Source organism: Lepisma saccharinum, chromosome 5 (assembly GCF_977018435.1).
Source record: "Lepisma saccharinum chromosome 5, izLepSacc3.1, whole genome shotgun sequence".
NCBI lineage: Eukaryota > Metazoa > Arthropoda > Insecta > Zygentoma > Lepismatidae > Lepisma > Lepisma saccharinum.
In genome coordinates, this window is record NC_139233.1 from 5,048,354 (window position 1) to 5,062,438 (window position 14,085).

The 14,085-nt window shown below is 37.6% G+C and overlaps 1 protein-coding gene across 1 annotated transcript in view; it reads left to right on the forward strand.

Annotated features, from left to right (window-relative positions):
- The window catches only part of LOC145988180 (magnesium-dependent phosphatase 1-like), a 29,517-nt gene extending 16,853 nt beyond the window's left edge, over window positions 1–12,664 (forward strand). Inside the window, exons 3-4 of the mRNA XM_083123009.1 lie at window positions 8,071–8,289; window positions 11,613–12,664. Coding sequence (XP_082979135.1) covers window positions 8,165–8,289; window positions 11,613–11,805 — 318 coding nt within the window. The 5' untranslated portion in view covers window positions 8,071–8,164 and the 3' untranslated portion in view covers window positions 11,806–12,664. The remainder of the gene's footprint in view (window positions 1–8,070; window positions 8,290–11,612) is intronic.
- The last annotated feature ends 1,421 nt before the right edge of the window (window positions 12,665–14,085 follow it).

A 14,085-nucleotide genomic window follows, 5' to 3' on the forward strand; every position in this document is an offset into this window, starting at 1 on the left:
ATTAGAGAAACACGAAGCTGCAAACACTATATATCTAGATCTTTCCAAGGCATTCGATAGGGTAAAACACAGTGATCAAAACGCTACATTTTAAAAGTAGCTTCACTACAGCTACAGCTACTCTTCCAAAATGTAGCTTCGCTACAGCTACAACTACATTTACCAAAAAGTAGCTCGCTACGCTACTCCTGTTTGCTACTCGCTACTTCGCTACTTTTTGCGCTACTTCTGCATAAAAAAAATGAAAACAATCATATGGGTATTAAAAAAATCCCCTACTACTGGTAAATAGAGTATGTTATTTATTATCATAATTCCAGTCATTCGATAATTTTGATAGCAGTGTTACTTCAGTTACTTATTTTTACTATAGTTATGATACCTATGCAAGTGGCATATCAATTCAAATTTGATATATGAATATTGCAATTAGGGTGTTACCCAAATTAATTATTACAACTATACACAAATAAAATTTGGTAGGATTACGTATTTATGTTCACATCAACATATTTTTCTTCAGAATAAATATTTCATTTTTTATAGACTGATATGAAGTCCGCATTTTGAATTAAAAGTACCTGGAGCCCTTTGACTACAAAAGGGCCCGAGGTTCGATACCCAGCGGAGGCACATAGTGGTTAGGATCCAGTCTCAATCAGCTTATCTATGCATAAAATGGACTGAAAACAAAAACTAGGAAAGACGCCAAGTTGGGAGAATGAGATCCTCCTGCTCCTCCATTTCCCACACATTTCATCATTCTTCCTCGTTCTCACAATTAGCCGAAAGTGGCAGAAAGCGACTATAGATAAGAGAATAATTAAATAAACCATTCGTCCTCATTGTCATGATTGAGAGAAGTGGAAGAATAGATGAGGAAGTGAACAGAAGAGGACAAATGGGTGGTGGACTATATCAAAGCATTCAAAGATTAATATGGAACAGGGATTACCTATGAAATGCAAGAAGGTAATATATAACACATACTATGTGCCGATAATTATGTATGGAGCAGAGACTTTGACAATAACAGAGAGAGACAAAAGAAAGATGCAGGCAGTGGAGATGAAATTTTTAAGGAGTATATTGGGGAAGACTAGAAGGGATAGAATAAGGAATGAGGAGATCCGACAGACAGTGGGTGTGGTGAAGCTTCAGGACAGGATAGATCAGGCACAGATGAGATGGTTCGGACACATGAAGAGGATGGGTGCAGAAAGACTACCAGTAAGAGATTATAATGCACAAGGAGTTGGAATAAGGCCAAGGGGGAGACCAAGATGTCAGTGGAAAGTGCAGGTAGCGGAGAGTGTTAGGAGAAGAGGACAAGATTGGAACACCTTGGTAAGAGAGGAGTGGTGAAAGACCAGGAAAAATGGAGAGGCTTGACTTCTATGTCGACCCAGCCAGAGGCAGGAAACAGTGAAGGATGATGATGATGATGTCATGATTAGCAAAAGTTACAGAAAAGTGACGCAAAAGTAGGAGAAATACATAAATTTGAAAACTATGTATATTAACTAAAGAAAATTGTCGTTTCTGCAGGAAAGTCAATAACCATACGTACTTTTTGCAATATGATAAAATTATTGAGGAAACTATCGTGTAAACTTTAGTGTTCTAAACGTATTGTAATTTTAAAATTTGTGAACAAATATTATCGCGAAAATAATTGTAATTCCAGAAACTCTATCATTCTTGTAACAATAATTTCTTGCTGGTGGGATCCTATATACTGACGATGATCAATGCTGTTAATGTACTGAGCCATTTATTGCTGGCACTATTCCCTTGTCAGTGCAGTGGAAAATCCATCGCTCGTTTTTGCACTGCAAGTTGTGTCTTACACAGCAATTAATGACATTTTGGTGTCTCTTACACCATGAATATCCACAGGATTTGTTCGGGACTGACGCAAACGAGGCACTTTTTTCCAGTGGTGCAGCAAACGAGGCATGTTTCTCCCCAAAATTGTGATGCAGCTAAAAAAAAGTAGCTGTTAGCGGGAATATATTCATATACGTATGTCAGTTAGTTATCTGGATATCTGAATTATTCAGATACTAATTAATTAAATTACACAGATATCTATAATCTACAATCTAAATCTCCATGCAATAGACTGTCTTTATGAACCCCCTGCAAAATTAAGGGTTATTGTCGATTTTTCTGACGCTGTTGCCACATTCAAAATTCACCTCAAAATGCTGAGAAAAATGTAGCTGTAGCGAAATTTTCGCTACAACTACAGGAATTTTGTAGCTTCGCTACCACTACAACTACAATTTTCAAAATGTAGCGTCGCTACAGCTACAGCTACAAATTTTGTAGCTAGCTACAGTAGCGACGCTACAAGTAGCTCGCTACTTCTGACCACTGGTAAAACATGACCTGCTTATGGTCAAACTAAGCAATATAGGAATAAGAGGGATAGCTTATGAACTTATACAATCTTATCTAGAGGACAGAATGCAAATTACTCAAATAAGCTACAACATGCATGGTATAGTCACTAACTTTAAATCACAAAGTAGGAAAGTGTTAATGGGGGTACCCCAAGGATCAATCCTGGGGCCCCTGCTCTTTATTTTGTACATAAACAATGTAACAGAATACCCAAACACAAAAATTGTCACCTATGCAGATGACACAACTGTTCTTGCCAGAGGTATCGACCCTAGGAAGCTTGAAATAAACACTTTTATCACCATAAACCAACTGGCACAATACTTAACTTCACATGGATTAATAATAAACAACAATAAAACAAAATTTATGATATTCAATACAATCCAAAACATGGATTTTGAGTCACAAACGCTATGCATAGACAATGTGCTCATAGAAACTGTATCTTCAGTAAAGTTTTTGGGAATAACACTAGATCAAAAATTAACGTGGGAAGAACAAATTAACAACATCTGCAGTAAATTATCATCTAATCTATACCTGCTAAAACAAATGGCTGAATATAATTTAACAGAAATTAATAAATGCATATATTATGGACTATGTTGAATATGGCATAATAGCTTGGGGTGGATCATTTTATAATAATACTGTCAGAATACTGAGACTTCAAAAGAGAGCACTTAGAATAATGTACAAACTAGGCTGTAGGGAATCTTGCAAAGAGTTATTCAGGGAAAAACAAATAATGACAATATACTCCCTATACATCTATAAGGCTATAACGTTTGTTCTAAATACTGGAAGCATGACTAAAAATAACCAATTACACAACCACAATACAAGGGGGAAAGATAATTATTACCAGAACCAACACAGACTCAATATCTCAAAACAATCACCAATGAATGCCGGAAAAATATTCTACAACCAGCTGCCTCATGACATAAAACTGATATCTCCAAAAGATAAACAAATACAAACAATAAAAAAATATTTGACAGATAGAGCTCTCTACAGTATCGGAGAATTCATGGAACAAGACAATACAAGGCCCATGTACAAGGGTCGTTCAAGGTTGACCGGGACTTTTATTTCTGCAGAGGAAATAGGTAGCAGAAGAAACACCAAACTATGTCAGTTTTTCAAAGTATTCTCCATGCGTGCCGAGGCACCGTTGCCATCGTTCTGGCAGCTCCCGAATTCCTTTGGCGTAGAAAGAACTTGGTTGTTGTTGTAGCCACTGGAGGACATCGCTCCGCAGTGCTTCGTCTGTCGTGAATTTCTTCCCTCCCAGATGGTCTTTAAGGGGTGGAAACAAATGATAATCACTGGGGGCTAAATCCGGACTGTAGGGGGGATGGGACAGAACTTCCCAGCGCATGTCGGCCAGAGTTGTTGTTGTCACATTGGCCGTGTGAGGGCGGGCATTGTCATGGAGAAGAATGACATTTCCAGACAACATCCCAGGTCTTTTCTTGCGAATGGACTTTCGTACAGCACCACTCAACAATGTGGAGTAATACTGGGCATTAATCGTGCTCCCTTTGTCCAGAAAATCCACATGGATAACGCCCTTCATGTCCCAGAAGACACTTGCCATGATCTTTCCAGCGGATGGCTGCGTTTTGCTTTTCTTTGGGGGGGGGGGGCACCTTTATGCCACCACTCCATGCTGCGTCTTTTGGTCTCTGGGGTTGAATTGTGCAACCATGTTTCATCACACGTGATGATGGATTGCAACAATTCATCGCCTTCTGCTCGAAACTGATTCAGAAGCTGTTCACAGACCGTCCTGCGTGTCCACTTCTGATCGAATGTCAGCTGGCGGGGAACCCACCTTGCACAGATTTTGCGGAAGCGTAAGTGGTCGTGAATGATTGTCTCAACACTCCCGACACTGATATTCACCTCGGCAGCAATATCCTGCACTGTTACTCGCCGGTTCTCAAGAATCATTTGCTCAACACGTGCGATATTCACTGGTGTGACTGCAGTCGGGCGAATGTGTCCATGCGCTTCATTTGTCACCAGCTCCCGTCCTTCGCGAAACTGCTCACACCATTCGTACACTCTTGTCCGCGACATCATTTGTTCACCATACTGTGCTTGCAATCGTCTGAAAATCTCAGCTGGTTTCACTTTCTCCTTCACGAGAAATTTGATTACACACCGCTGCTCCACAGACACACTGCTTGCCGCCATGTTCGCTGCAACTGCTGCGCATGCGCGAAATACGTCATGCCGGGCGCTAGTTACTCGCGAAGGAATACATTACGTCACCCGCACATTTCATCATGATCCGGCTATTCATCGATTTTTTACGTACGAAAATCCCAGTCAACCTTGAACGACCCTTGTACTAAAAAATATGTATTTTAATTGTATTCTTATTTCAATCATGCAACAATGATAATGTGTTTTTTATTTTTATTGTAGTGTAATGAAGTGTATTTTTATATTTTTACTTTGGTGTAGTGATGTAATGTACTACACAATGTTTCTTCTTTTTTGTTATGATGTACTTAACTAATTATTATTTCATTATGTATCTTGACGTTTTCCATGCCCTTTTAAACAAGGATCAACGGAAGAAAAATAAAATTCAAATTCAAATCTTACCGCCCCCTTCTTCAGGCTTTCCTTAGGCACGAATCACCACCATGCCGCGTCAAGTTGTATCAAACAAGGAAAAGGGTGCAGGTTCGAGTGGTAAAGCAAATTTTGATAAAACTTGTCTTTCCTCAAATATATTGACCTAATCCCTTACCATCTTACTTAAAAAAAATTTAGTGTTTTTTTGTTTAATTTTTAAGTAAGATGGTAAGGGATAAGGTGAATATATTTGAGCGAAAACAAGTTTTATCAAAATTTGCTTTACCACTCCAACCTGCACCCTTTCCCTTGTTTCATACAACTTGACGCGGCATGGTGGTGATTCGTGCATGAGGAAAACCTGAAGAAGGGGCCGGTAAGACCCCCAAAGCGTCGCATTTTTCGACGGTTGATACTCACTGGTCATAAGTAATTTAGCTTTTTATATATTTTTATTAATATAAAAATATTTTAACAGATTATTATCATTTAATAACAAATAAATTGTGAAAACTACATATGAAATGAAAATTGGTGTAAGAAGTATAAATTCTACAATATTTTTTATTACACTGTAAGGAAAAGTAGGAGTAAAGGAAAAGTTAAGAGTAATACAAAACATACTTACATGCAAGAGGCGATTCATATTCGTACAATTTAGAAAGCCCTTTTTACATATTTTCTTTTATAGGAAGTTCCTACCACGTTGTGTACAATTAATACCAGAATTTATAGTATTATTGCATTTGTTTTGCACCTTCATGCCATTGATTATTTTCCAAAATATATTACAGTAGTACAGTATTAATATTTTTATTGCAAAGACAACAATTGAGCATTAGCTCATACGGCTAAGCAACAAGAATCAAGTAAAGTAAAGCCATGTATTTTGCAAACACTTATCTGACACAACAGATATTTCAACCTGTGTGTATGCTATTTTAGTATCGATTTGGAAATTGCATATGTACACGTGTGTATGTGTGTGTGTGTATTACTGTATCATTGTATTCTCTTAAAAGAAATATTTTTAATTTGTCAAATTCATTCATGTTATGTTATACATTTGATTTTAGTATTATAAATAGGATGTATTGTAACTCTTAATTGCCAGAGTTAGGTGGCAGTGCAGCAGGCTGAAACTAGCTCTGTAGTCAATAGAAAGACTTTTCTATTGTATTCTATTCTGTATAGAACTATGTATGAATATTTGTTGTAGCAAGTGATGATTTAGAGATAAGGCCAGTTTGGAAAACTTTGTTGTAATATTGGTGTGAATATTTTTACTCAGTAGTCAATTTTAACTGAAATAATAACTACGTCTCTTTTTGGATCATGATATTACCTTGTTTATTTATTTTTATTCCAATTTACTTTGTCTTACATATCCTCTTGTAGGCCGGCCCCGATGGTGGACTGGTTAGCACATCGTGCTACGATACTGTGTGTCCTGGGTTTGAATCCCATCCTGGGCATGGATGTTTGCGAGTATCCTTTCATCATATCATCACTCATACCGATCTTAAAACAAAGCAAATCAATCAATCCTCTTATAATCCACATTGTTTTTGGCTTAGGATTTTTTTTTTCAGTTCTCTATGCATGTTGCACCATGCCATGAACGCACAGTTAGAGTATGTGAGGGATAGAGCCCCACACATTCTCGATCTCTGCCATTTTGGAGATGATGTGATCAGCACCATGGTCCAGCTGCCTTTACTCCCCCACAAGGGTTGCCCCCAGGTACCTATTTATTACCCGCCGAATCGAATATATATCTTATACGTATGTTACATATAACATAAACATTATGCAGTTAGTCTGTCATATATAACATGACAGACTTTAAAACATCTGAAAATTTGACATTTTGGTTTCATTTTCCTTGAAATTGCACATCTACGGAGCATTCCCTGACATTCGCTACGAGACTCGGCTGCAAGTGGGCCGGCGACAGCGCTTGTCTTTCCTGGTGAACGGTGAACAGTTGCACACTACAGTCTGTTTCCTTTGCTCTCTTTCCCTTTCTGTTCATGTTGCAGACTGACGCCAGTATAATCCTCCCTTGGAAGTGGTGTTGTGTCATGTCCGTGAGTTGAAGATTGTGGCTTAATATGGCACCACAAAAGTTTACATTACAACAAAGGATTTATCTTGTCGAGTGTCACTTCGCAAAGAGGAATTGTGGAGAAGTGTGATGACGTTTCGCAATGAAATTTCCTGGTGTTCCCGTTCCACATAGGACCACTGGGTCAGTTCTGAATAAAAGTGGAAAGAAAAACCCACGTGTACTTACTGAGGAAAAACTCGATGAGATAGGACAAAGGTTAGATCAGTCTCCTCGGAAATCTATCCGCCACCTCTCACAAAAAACGGGTGTTTCAAAAACCTTCTAGGTCCCCCAATTTGTCAGCCTGCGATTTTTATTTATGAGGAAGTCTAAAAAATAAAGTATACAAAGAAAATCTGCACATCATCCGTGAGTTAAAAGAGAGTATTGTACAAGAAATTGGTACAGTAGACGAACTTGCATGTGTAAATGCCAATTTCCATCAGAGATGCCAGGAATGTGTTGCAGCAGAGGGACATCGTTTTCAACACCTTCTGTAGTCAAGGTTCGTACACAATATGAAGACTTTAATTATTTTAATAGCCGACTCTACCAACTGTCCCGTTTACCGGGAAAGACAAGCACTGACGCCAGGCCGCTTGCTGCCGAGTCTCGTAGCGAATGTCAGAGAATGCTCTGTATTATCAGAAAATGTTTTTCATAACTGGTAATGACATTGGTGAAACTGTTTCTAAAATTCTTCTGAAATACAGCACATGATTACTGTCAAACTCTTGGTCTGACAACCATGTGGCTATGACATCACTGAGAACACATGTGAAAATGTTTCCATTTTATATTACCAGAGAACAGGGTGTGTTTTTCTCAATAAGACTTCCAATGTTAAATGAAGAGGCACAATTTAGAAAATGTAGAGAGGAAGTGTATTTTTAAAAGTTAAAAAATATATTTTTTTTACAAAAACTTAATGAATCCTTTTGTAAATTCTTTAGGTTTGGTAACATTGTTGACAGTGTTGGTAAGAAGGTTGAATGTTATACTGAAGTTCCTCAAGTCTTAAAGAAGCTTAAAAATGATGGATATGTAATGGCAGTGGCTTCAAGAATTGAACATGTAGATGGTGCAGAGCAGTTATTGGAATTATTTGAGCTGAACTCCTACTTCACATACAAGGAAATATACCCTGGGTCCAAAGTGGCACATTTTGAACAGTAAGTATTTCTGTAGAGTTTTTGTTACCAATCTAAATTTGAAAATGTCTAATGCGCTGACATGAACTTTTTAAATTCTAATATATGATGATATCACATCTATCACTAATTTTTATTTATGATCAGTATATAACTTCATATGTAGAGGAATTATGGAATAGGTTCAACTTTCAGTAGCCCAAGACTAGATTTTTTAAATAACTTATTATTATTATTTATAAATATTATTTATTATTTATAAATATAATTTTACCAAAAGAATATTTCTTTCTTTTCAACAACATGAATGTAAATGTTGGATTGATGTATATATTTATTTTTTATCCATAATAATATATTCTAGTTGTATATTTAATTTTACATTACTGTTAGGTGTTATTTTAAATTGTGATACATTTCTATCAAAATTATTGTTTCTTTTCATCCTTTCGAAAATAATACATTAATTATTGTTGCCACAAATAATTTATTTTCCATAATCATTTATTAAACAGTTATGATGAAAGTATAATAAAAAAAAATCATGTGTCTCTCCATATATGTATTTGGGACATGGCACTAAGCCACATATAAAATACATCAAAACATTCTCAATTTAATGTTTACTAAACCAGTGGGGGAGCTTTGCATCCCTTAAGCCCTCCACTTACATTCAGCCACGGATCACTATATTCTGGTTTGTCCATTTGTGATGTCAAGGAGCATTGTTGCTTTTAAAATATTATTTACTTGAAGACAATTCAATAATTCAGTTAGAATATTATGAAAAATAATTGTATTTTTATGGTTTACAAGAATGGCTTTAAGATTAGCACTCATACTATTGATGCAGTATTTTCCAGGTAACGCTATGTCCAATGTGGATACGGGCAGCACGGTGCGTGCGGGGCGATGCAAGCAACGCGGCAGTCGTATCCGATCAAACCTGTAGTCAGAAATGAGCCCGTCCTACGTAGACACGTGACGCGTGCGATTCGTCCGCTCGCAACGCACGCAACGTTTGATTTTCAAACAGGTTTGTTTTGTATCGCATTTGCCGTCCGGTGGCCAGTCGCCAAGAAAGATGGAAGGGCTTATTGCAGAAGTGCAAAGAAGAAATATGTTGTGGGATAAAAGAAACCCTCGTTACAAAGATCGTTTAATTGTTGATACGGAGTGGGATTCCGTAGCTGAGAGTACAGGAATTAATGATAACAAGCACCATCCAATCTTTTCACAATATAGTCAAAGGTGTTTATTGTCATTCTTGTGTACTGATGAAATGCATTTTCATCTGCTCGTAGCTGCGGATACAGATGATGAAATTCTCCATACGACAACCTATTTCTGAAGATTGTGTGCGTCTTTTGTCTGTGACGTCTCTTGTGTTCCTTCAATATTTTCATTTTAATTACACTACTTTCCATTAATAGCACGGAGCGCACCGAACTGGAAGCCATGTTTGTCGCAACTGCTCAACACAATCGCACGCAGTAACGTTGGACACTCCTTGCGTTCACGCACATATCTGCGGTGCGGCGCTCGCATCACACCGCACGCACCGCGCTGCCCGTATCCACGTTGGACAAAGCGTAAGGCGATTCCTGCCAATACCATTACAATAGCCGACCTTCAGAGTGCAGTGCACCACGATGTCAAGGGTCCTGGGTTGGAATCCAAGCCTGGGCATGGGTGTTCTTTGTGAGTGTCCCTTCATCAATTTTATCATATCATCCTCATCTTCACTATTAGCCAAAAGTGAAGTACAATAAATAAAATTAATCAACCATTATAAGAACATTTAAAATAACAGAGATTTAGAGGTTCGCAGGATCCAAAAATGTTGGTATCAGGATCAGGGAAAATATTATTCCAATCCAGACATTGTTATTCTCCTCCCCCCATCTGACCAGAAAAATTAAGGTTCTGCACACCCCCAGAGAGATTTATAGCATTACTCTTTTCCCATGTCAATTTTCCAATATATTGCTAAAAATATACATAGGTACAGTTTCAGTATGAGTGTAAGAGTAAAGTAATGCCAGAATGACTATAATCTAGGGGGCGGGGTTTATTGAGAGAGTGTGGATAAATTATTGCAACACAAATTGTTTGACCAAAGAAGTGTAAATGAAATTACCCTTTGTCCAATTACCTGAAAACCTTAAATATTGAATGTTCTTGCTTAGTAAAGGTAGAAGATTACATATTAAATTTTTCTTCATTGTTTATACACACAACTATGCAGACACCAAAAGTGATTCCCTGATGGGTTAAGACAGGTGCAAAAGGAAAAATTTGTATATTCCAGAATGGGGGAGTAAGAGGAGTATTCATCCAACCTCAGTGTTGGAATCGTTAGCACAGAATGCTTTGATGCCTGGTTCCAGAGTTTAAATCCCGGTCTGTGCATGGTTGTTCTTTGTGAGTGTCCCTTCATTAATTTCACCATATCATCACTTATCCTCGTCTTCACGATTAGCCAAATATGGTAGACATGTGAAGTAAAATAAACTAAATCGACCAATCAACAGGAGTTCACAGTTTGCTGATAACACCTCAGTGACCTATGGTTTTGAGTGGTTATAGGTTCAAGTCTTAGACTGAACGTAAGTGTTCCTTCATCAATGTTTGTGATTGTGATAATCCTAAGATCCGGTAATTAACAGGATAGTAAAGCTTCAAAATGGTGTTCATTAGCATTTTTCAATACTTTGCAGGATGCCTGGAGAGTTTGTGTAATTAAATTGATTCCACGTGCAATAAGCCTGGTCCACATGTAATGTTTCATCGTCAGTCTTGCATGAACTGAATGAAGTTTCATGACTGCTAGAAAGATGGGCTGGAGCTTTGTTTTCAAACAAAACCGTTAAACTTCGCATAATTTTACTCCCGGTCGTGTTATTGTTCAATGAGTAATGTCATGTTTTTCAATTTCTGTGTTCGCTTGTGGCAATTACTTGCAGTAGATGTTCACATCCATACGTAATTAATTATGCCTATCCTCATGTTCCTGCCGTTATTCACGGAGCAAGTTGACATGTGAAAATTTACCCACTCTCGAGACCACACTGAGTGATCTGCATTTTCTTTTTCATTCTCACCGTATACACTGCAATTATACTTGTCAATAGTTTGTTTGTTTCTTTGGAAAGACAGGAAAAACTGAGAGAAAACATGAATGGTGTAGCTGTGTGTTTTGCATCAGTTTTGTCTGTCAAACTTACCTTATCATGCAAGGCTGACGACAAAACATTACGTATGGACCAGGCTTTATAATTAGTTAAATATACATGTAGAATATTCAAAGAATAAGACTTCATGGAAATATTTTGGTTTTACAGGTTTCAAAATAAGTCTGGTGTCAAATATAGTGACATGCTGTTCTTTGATGATGACAAAAGGAACATAAGGGACATATCGCGTCAGGGTGTAACAGCAATTCAAGTTCCTGATGGCATTAATATGAAAGTGGTGGAAGACGCCTTACTTGAGTTTTCCTCTGAAAAAGAGGACAGTACAGAAGATGCTACTTAGCATCATATCCCTTGTGATTATTGTACTTCTAAGTGAATTAAGCTCCTGTCATTGTCAGTTCCAATAACAAGGGGATGTGCACAAAGGAAGAAAAGTTGAGTTCAATGTCAATTTTTAGTGTGCTCAATATTTCTACATCAGATGTGTCAAGAGTTATATTTTTGGTGAGAATTTTAAACATCAGAATGGTAACAACAAAATCATATTTTGTGAATATAACACCACATTGTAATGAATGTATTTTGTGCGATGCTACTACAATTGAAGTTTTTCAAGTTTTCAAAAAAGAAAGGAAAAAAAAAAGTAAAGTGTTTCCCTGTGCTTAGCACTATGCCATGAAGGCGTATAGGAGGTGCAGGGCTAACGCCCCACACTTTCTTCATCCGGTCGTGAGTGGGGGTGATGTGATCAGCATCATGCCCCTGACTGCCTTTACCCACCAGGGTTTCCCCCAGGTACACATGTCATTCGACACTGGGTGTGCGGCGGGGCCGCTTCCAACGTTAGAAAAGTTCCCGGTATATTTGAATATGATGCTTTTCAGCTATGGCATTCTCAAATGTTCAATAGGATCTCCCTAATGGTGACTAACAATGCTGCTGTGCAAATGGTACTGGACTTGATTCTCGATGGGTGCATAGTGCAGTGATTCAGATCCCACTTTAAACTACAAGTCCAGTTCGGATTATCCTTCATAGTAACCTTACTTTATTTGTCTCAAGATTTTCCAAGAATACTTTGTATAATTTTAATGATTTATTTTCTTTCCAAAGTGATAATGTAATGCAATAGAATACATATTTATATCTTCAGATTCAGTAGGCAAGCAGTTTCAGTAATAAAACATTCAAGCATTTCATCAGAAATTATTTATTTTAATTTTAATTTTTATATCCCAAAGAATCAGTACCAGGATCCAGAAAATATTTTTCTCAACCCAATCCTGAGTTTGGAAATCATTTCCCAACTTCTCAAGATCTGGACAGTTGGTAATTTTAAATGATCATTTTTTAAAGTGGATAGTTTTCCATGTTTTGCAGTATAAGTGTCTGAAATTTCTTGCAATTAGCAGGTTTTATTCCAGAAATGCACATACAATCACTTGAGAGGGTTACAGTATGTAGATTTCAAAATTTTCATCGTCGGGAAATGAATTTTTCCCATCCCGAACATCTGGAATTTGAAAATTTTCTATCTGCACACTCCTACTGAAAACAATGGAAAACATTAGCTGCACAATCGTGTTACTGGAAATATTAGAAATTTTCAAGACTCCCAATGATGGTGAATAATTTTGAAATTATCACACAACTACACAAACAGAGAATTGCATTATAATTTTGTTTCTTTAAGTAGCAGTGCGCTGCTTTATCACAGTAAAAAAGAAAAGTGAATATAGTTGCTCGTTCCTTTGAAATAATATTCAGTTTGTCTGTAAAATTTCATGCACTAAATGATTTTACCATCCACAAGTTTTCAGTTGATAATGATGGTCTCACAGATGAAGACATTATTGAAATATTGAACACACCACAAACGTTTTTCCAGTTGCTTACACAGCAGGCTACCTCCACATACTGAGGCATGATGCCTGGCTAGCAGAGAGTAATAAACACTATTGTATCTGTCCTTATATGTGTCTTATCATGGCACGTGTAGGCATTATTGCCCACAACAAGCTAAGCTGTGGAGCTCCCTACATTTGGAGGTGATCTTTTCCCGGTGGAGGGTAGATATGCTACAGTGGCCTTGCCAGGATTTTGGAAAGGGAGATGTTACGTATGCTTTTTTTATATTGTCATCAGCCCCCATTTTGACATATATTCTTACCTTTGACTTTTTTTTTAATACTTGGCCAAATAGGGGTTATGCCGCACCCCCCCTTGGGCATGCCACTGGTCTGCCACCCCAACACCTTGCATGACTTCTCCAACCTCCTTCCTTCTAGCTGCAGGGAAATGTCTTATTCCATCCAGGGATCTCGAGCCCCATTCCAAGGTTCTTGTCAGAGATCTTGCTCCTAGATGAGAAGCAGCTTTGGTGCTTCTTGTCCAACTTCACAATACTGAGAATATTCCCTTGAAATTCCCTCGTTATCTTCGACATTACATTATTTTGATTTGATAGGAACTAATATACCATTTTCGTGGTCGTCGTCTTCTAAGAGAACCAAACCCAACGTGCCTAACCTAACCACAGATTATTTACTATCCCAAGAAGCTACCAGCCAATGGGAATACTTGAAAAGGTTGTAGCACTACCTATACCACGGCCAGCTAT